This window comes from Watersipora subatra, chromosome 9, assembly GCF_963576615.1.
Source record: "Watersipora subatra chromosome 9, tzWatSuba1.1, whole genome shotgun sequence".
NCBI classification, from domain to species: domain Eukaryota; kingdom Metazoa; phylum Bryozoa; class Gymnolaemata; order Cheilostomatida; family Watersiporidae; genus Watersipora; species Watersipora subatra.
In genome coordinates, this window is record NC_088716.1 from 16,573,279 (window position 1) to 16,580,452 (window position 7,174).

General features: G+C 33.8%; 1 protein-coding gene across 2 annotated transcripts; it reads left to right on the top strand.

Moving 5' to 3' along the window:
* Positions 1-952: 952 nt before the first annotated feature.
* Positions 953-7,108, top strand: LOC137403871 (inactive C-alpha-formylglycine-generating enzyme 2-like). 2 transcript variants are annotated; one of them, XM_068089966.1, is made up of 8 exons: positions 953-1,047; positions 2,295-2,463; positions 3,069-3,234; positions 3,538-3,688; positions 4,190-4,245; positions 4,958-5,042; positions 6,488-6,671; positions 6,940-7,108. In XM_068089966.1, exons 1-8 carry the CDS (start codon positions 978-980, stop codon positions 7,082-7,084), a joined length of 1,026 nt encoding a protein of 341 aa, XP_067946067.1. In that variant the 5' UTR covers positions 953-977; the 3' UTR covers positions 7,085-7,108. The 2 variants fall into 2 exon arrangements, with proteins under 2 accessions (XP_067946067.1, XP_067946068.1); XM_068089967.1 differs by having other exon boundaries at positions 6,978-7,108.
* Positions 7,109-7,174: the final 66 nt, after the last annotated feature.

The following is a 7,174-nucleotide window of genomic DNA, read 5'->3' on the forward strand; positions in this document are numbered from 1 at the left end:
AGGTCTCAATGATTTATCTGAAAGTTTATGGCTCTTTACCTCAGCTGACAATATAGTGCTATCTATGAATCATAATTAATTCGTAGACATTATGTCTTTGCTTAAAAAATACAGTTGAAAAGTTGTAGTTTGAAATTTTTTTAAACTTTTGGTAATATTTTCTGTTATAAAATAACAAACTGCATGACAGATAATTATATTAATATATAATATATTACATATGTTGTAATAATATATTATATATATTATAATAATATACTACATGTATATAAATTATAACAATGTATTGTATATATAATAATATTATATATTATATCATATTAATATATATTATGTTTTAATATATGCTATATTAATACATAAATCATAATAAACTGCATGACAGATCCAGCATATTTTCTGTCGGTATAATATGGAATAGTCAAACAGCTTAAGTATTGAATTGGTTACATTTACAAGTCTAATTTGTCTCACATATTTGTAGGAAAATACATAATTTTAGTTTTGAATGTTATTCACTTCCAATAAAAACAAAAAACCAACGGCGTGAACGCCCCAAACTAAGATCCCTAAACATAGTACTGTAGGCTAAGAGTTTACGCTGTGCACTTTAATAAACACTAGTCTCATTAGTGTAAAGAATACTGTGAGGATTTCAAAGACGACCTGCATTTTGGATGCCTCATAATAATTACATGTAACTAAAAGCAAGAAGCAAGGCCGCAATAACTTGTATTAATAATGAATTAAAAATAAAGTTATTTTCTCTTGTGCAAAGAGTAGAGAACTCTGACTCGCACAATTTCTAAGAACTATGAAGCAGATGTTTTCAAGTGGTGACAGCTGCGTATGGAACGCAATTTATCCTTTCCGATTGGTAGATAGAAAATCTATTCACCAATGGAAATGCAACACAAGTGCCGGCTATCAGAAAATATGATCAATCCAGTACATTCTCACTCTTTTCTTACGCAGCCATGGAAGGGGCTCTGTTGATGATCATCATGGGAGTTCCTCTTATATCATCATCACACAACATGTTTGAAGGTGAGCTACTCTTTGGTTATAACGACTTGTCTTTGTGCCAAATTTATTAGATTGAGTTCCTAACTCTCTCACTATAAACAGCATGTATAAAAGTCGCTAAGTTTATCTTACACAGAATGCAACCAAACAATGACTGGCTAAATTTGAAGCATCGGTAATTTGTGTGTCCAATTGCATATACATGTACTAATATTTCTAACACTTGTTGCTGGCCACACAAATAATGTTTTTTGTTATACAAGCCACTGATTTTTTAAATAGCATTATTTCAAAAATGATGTGATGTTTTTATTGGTTGAGATTTTTAATGATATACTACATGATGGAATTGCCTAAATATGCAAACTTTTAGCAGTGTTTTTAAACTGAAATTTAATGATTTTTAGAACAAGTTGTGAAATATGCTGAAAATTTTCAAATCCTTTGAATTTGCACAGACTTGCCCCTTGAACAAGTCCAATGTAATATTCAACGATTACAATAAATTCATATGATAACAAGAGTACCAAAGTTTTTATTATAAAAGTGTATGCAATGTTTATATATTTATTGTCATGCTTTGATATTATTAACTAAACAGTATAGCATTGTACCATGTTAGAGATCAATAATATTATTAGTGCAGTTTCTGTATGACTTTGGACTGAAGTGATAGCAATAAAATTGAATACATCATCTATAAGCATTGATTTTGAAGCACACCGGAAAGATATCAAATGAATTTGGGAGAGACGAGGGTGCATTAAAAGTGGGTGATATTGATGATGTGGCTTTGTTGTGTTTGGCGAATTAATCGTAAGCAAGTGTATTTCAGAATAAGTTTTACACCAAATAGAAGTTATTCAATTTAAGAAACTCTCATTTTAAAATAATTTTGTACAAGTTAGCATAAAAACTATTAAAAATACAGTTCAGCGTTTTTTAACCGATACTGTTCGCAATCCAATTTTAATCTTTCTGCAATAACATTCATTGCTATTTTAACTCGTTCTTCTCATCACCATTTACATTACTGCGAGTGCAAACCTGCGCTGCTTCAACAACAGTCAGGTTGTAACCATAGAAGCTCGATGACTTCCTAACATTGTCATCACGCAAACTCAATAAAAAAATTTAGCGTATAATAACAAAAACAATTGTTTGTTTCAAATAACTGGTGACCACGGTTTAAAAAAAATAATATTTTACGTTTCAAACAAACAGTTTTGTACTCCTATCTGATTTTGAACAAGTTTGCTCTGTTTCAGACTACTGGATGTATCAGAGGTTTGAAGAAACTGTTGTAATCCAAGGGGCGCAATTCCAAATGGGAAGCAGAGATGCGAGGCTGATAGAGAGTGGAGAATACCCACCAAGAAAAGTGCAGATGACTTCAATAGAATTTGATAAATACCCAGTGACTAACGCACTATACTGGTGAGTCATTTTCACTTTATTTTGTTATTAAAGTTTTTTATTGTTAGGCTGGCTGAACTTGAACCTGTTGCTTTCAGAAAAAAATCCCAAATGTCGCAGATAAGCATATAGAGGGCAAAAGCCAGTGATTACATCAAACACATTTTAATGATATTCAAAAGGTTCAACTACTGGTGTTGATGGATGAATAGCCACCTTGCAAGAGCTGATAACTACAAAATAGAATTTTTTACCCAAAGGGTAGTGAAGCCACTAATTGTTTCAATTCTATGCTTATCTCGTTGTTGTATCAGGGCCGTTACCTTAAATTTTCAAAAAAATTAATATTTTTGGAATTGAAATAATTTTTAGATTGTTATTCTTGGCTTATTGACTAGGCTGCCATGGTGAGTTGATAAATTTTCCTCAGCTGAGCAAGGTGGTGATTTCACAAATCTGAGTAGAATTTTTGTGCTAAAATAAAATGACTTTGACAAGGCATCAGGTGAGTGTGCAGCACAAAACTGACCATCAGAAAACCAGTTTGACCTTGACATTAAATGGTGAAAATATATTATGAAAACACATAAAAAGTCCTCAAGATATGTTTGCCTTATTTTTATCAGGCACTTTCAGCAGATGTCAAAAGGAAAAAGTAGAACTACAGCAGAGAGAATTGGCTACAGCAATGTGTTTGCTATGACATACAGGAAGAACATGACTAAATTCATGGAGCACGCAATTCCTGGAGAGCCTTGGTGGATACCGACTAAAGAGATAAAATGGAATCGAGTCAGTCTCCATCAGCTGTTACCCAATTTTATTAATATGAGCCACAAAAAGAGTGTGCATGCTTGATTTGTGTTTATTTATGTGTAGGCTATTTCACAAATGGAACTCAGTCTATGGGACATTATTGCATAGCCTTTTGCTCAGTCATCCTAGCTAAACATAGATTGCAAAAGATAAATTTTTTGTCAATATTTTTAATCCTTTTTTCCAGTGCTAATAGTTTCCTCGATATGAACGTTGATCTTTAGTCTAAGAGTAGAAACAAATATTCATAGAGTTATACATTTTTTCATCATATTGTAGCCAGAGGGCGCCATGTCGAGCGTTGGAGATAGAATGCATTATCCAGTAGTGCATATTAGTCAGAGTGATGCACAGACATACTGTGAATGGAATGGTCGTAGACTACCTACTGAAGCCGAGTGGGAGTTCGCTGCTCGTGGTGGACTTAGCAGTAAGAAATCCATAGCAGAAGTAGTACTTTCACATTTTATATGATTTTAAATGTCAAAACAATTAAAGCATTCAGTCACTGTCAAAAATCTATCTTGAATAAATGGTCCACATGCAAAAATTTCGTTTGACGGATTCAGTCAGACTGTAGGTATGAGACGACTCCAAACACAATACAAGGAGTTTGTTTACCTTAATCGATATGTGTACACATAAGCTTACGTATACTTGCTCTCTTGGTTTTTGTGCATGTGCTTATGTTCGCGTACTTATACACATATGCGTATGAGTTTGGGTGTGCTTATATATGTGTAGTTGTATGTATCGAGCGTGTGTGTATTACCATGTATGTATGAGACACGTGTACTAACATACGTGTGTGCATGTGTGTGTAATAGCATGTGTGTAATGTGTAGGTGTGCTGTAAAATAGAAGCTAAAAATATGGCTAATAATGACATCTTGTCCTGGTTGACATTTAAATCTGTCTGCCGTGCTTACAGACAGGCCCTACCCATGGGGAGACAGTCTGGAGGCCAATAGAACCAACCTTTGGCAAGTAAGCTCTCTTTTGGAGTTGTTACTCTTTTGAAAAGTAGAACTGTAGGCAGGTTTTTACAGTCAGAGATTACAAAAGCCAAACAAAGTTAATATATTGGTAATTTGTGTACTGAGACCAAAGTGCACTCTACGTGTTGTTTGAGTTATTCTAATCGTTTATTGTTACTGTTTCAAGTTAGCTGCGTTGTCAGAAAGTATTTTAAAGCTCAGTAGTTAAATATTCAAAATTATTTTTAAGCACTTTTTATTCCAGCAAATTATAGCAGCAAAAATCTTCAAGGACTGATTTTTCTATAGATGTAATGATTTGTTCTTGAGCCTATTCCAAGTCAGATAAATGTCAGTAGAAATCTTTAAGACCTTTGAAGTATGGAAAGTGAATTGACTATACTATTTAGTATACTATGCTATACTATTTACCACACTCTGCTGATGTACGGCTGTTGTATTTTTGCATTACACAGGTTTTGGATAGAATCACGCAAATAGTTGCATGGTTTAAAAGAGTTTGAAACAAAACTTTTATGAGAATTTAAAGATATGTTTTGCATTTTATTACTTATAACAAACACAGCAGCCAATCTCCTCTATCTACTTACACCAATGCACTTGGCTTTAGTTTTATGGCTATGAAAATACAAAAGTGCAAAAACTCACTTATTTTCCAATTGAGTTTTATAATTAACCCATATCTCACTGTCTTACCACAGGGTCTTTTTCCGTATGAAAATGAGAAGCTCGATGGATACGAGTCACTAGCACCTGTTGACGCTTTTCCAGCACAAAATAAATATGGTGAGTCACTAACACCTGTTGACGCCTTTTTAGCACAGAATAAAAATGGTGAGTTCATAGCACCTGTTGACCCTTTCCAACACAGAATAAATATGGTGAAAATGCTATTATTTTCCAATTCATCTCTTAATCATATGGAGGCAGTCAGCAGCAGGCATGAGACTGGAGGAGTGTCGGATTAAAGGATTAAGACCAGAAACAAACAGCTGATACTTCACAGCTTAGAACTTTTACGTTGTACAAGAAAATCATAAAATATTTTAAAGAATATTTTTTGATAAAGTCAGAAGCTCGAGGTTAGATTAAGAGTTAAATTCACATGCTTTTAAAGCATAAATTTCGAATGATTTTCTAAGTAAAATCGCTTGTTAAACTCACCATTTGACTAAGAGTATCTTGGCTGTAGCTTTGACCATACTAGTATGTAATTAGAACATTTAATAACAAATTTCTTTAAAATAAGAACTACAAAATTACTAATGCTTGCCACATGTGGACTTGCTAAGTGATAGCACAACTCCAAGAAAAGGAAGAACTACAAAGTAGATGCGGGTTGAATGTTTTTAATCATGACCACAATAAAAACTGTTTTTGTCTGTGCATAAGCAAGATTAGAGATTAGGATAAATAATGCTTTCAATGGGACTTGAACCCATGACATTGTAGAGCAAAACTCTTGACACCCGTGTCAATTGGCTTTTTTCTGCAATACTAGCGTAGGCCTAATTGTGCAGATAGTTATTCTGTGTGCATTGTCAACAAGCCTGATGATCTCTCAAAGCACATTAGACTGCCTGGGTACTAGAATTGTTAATTGTTTGCAGTGTTAGTCACACACATATATGTGTTCAATGATAGGACAACTCCAGCAAATTATGTATAAGAATCGTAAGAAAATAGCACAAGGTTACTTTCAAACTTTTGTTTTTCTTAGGGAATAAACTTACAAGCTAAAATGTTTTTTAAATTAATTTCTAATTATTGCATCTGTATAGTGATCACAAAGGAATGGTCATATTTTAAAAAAGTGGCATTTTAAAATACTTTCAAAGAACATTTTAAAATAGTTTTTTTAAATATTTTTACACAAAAATTTTTATGAAATTTTTTTTATTTGAAAAACTTAAAATTTCAAAATTTTAAAAGGCTAAAGCTACAAAGTCAAACAATGCATGCATTGCAGCGCTAACAAATCTTGCCATTGCTGCAATGAACTACAGTTTTACAACATGCGTGACTTCGTTTAATTACAGCATGTAGTAGCAACAGTGTCACTAAACTTTAACTCATAGCAGGGTTTTCTAGAAGCAGTGAATGGTTTATAGATTTAGGGCTAAAAAGATTCACTTACAAGTACTGATAGCCAATTCTACCAGCAGCTGCAAAGCTTCGAATCACTCAGGGGAATTATTTGCGTTTATGTATAACATTTATATTTTCTCAAGGTATTTATGACTTGTTGGGAAATGCATGGGAGTGGACTTCAACTCCAGCTAGCAACATTCAAATTGCTCCAGAAATGAAAGAAAGATTCAAAGGTGAACAATTTTACATTTTAAAAGGCGCTTCATTCATAGACTTCAGGGAAGACAAAGCTCATATAAACCATGCTGCACGCATCTCTAACAGGTTAGTGACCTCTGGCATGACTTTCTTGACCTCTTATGAACACATGAAAATGCTCCAAATGATGCAATTGCACAGCTTACCTATGTCAATGACAACCCTATCTTGAACCTATGGACAGCTGCAGATCTTGTCAGGTTTATTGGCTTGACAAATAAAACTTCTGGAATTGTCTACTTTCTCTGTTAGCATGGCGTTATTTGACCGTTGTTGTAGAGGCTTACAACAGGTAACATGCATATAAATTTGGTTGTGTATATAAATTTGACAGACTTGCAAGGCCTCAACAATTCAGCAGCCAGAATGTAGGTTTCAGATGTGTGAGAGACTATGTAACCCCACAGAGAAAACCGAAGCATCACAAAGCTGAGGCTAAGCCTGTCACCGTGCTATTGCAGCATCGTGAAGAATTATAGAATGAGAACCATCACCACCAAACCAACCAAAACTTAGTAAAACCGACTACTAAATTCGCTGTCCATTCGGACGAAGAAGTGTCAACAAAC

Coding starts and splice junctions, on each gene's coding strand:
- LOC137403871 (XM_068089966.1), top strand. CDS start 978: ATGGAAGGGGCTCTGTTGATGATCATCATGGGAGTTCCTCTTATATCA. Junction 3,235..3,537: donor AAGAGATAAAATGGAATCGA/GTCAGTCTCCAT, acceptor ATCATATTGTAG/CCAGAGGGCGCCATGTCGAG. Junction 6,672..6,939: donor GCTGCACGCATCTCTAACAG/GTTAGTGACCTC, acceptor TAAATTTGACAG/ACTTGCAAGGCCTCAACAAT.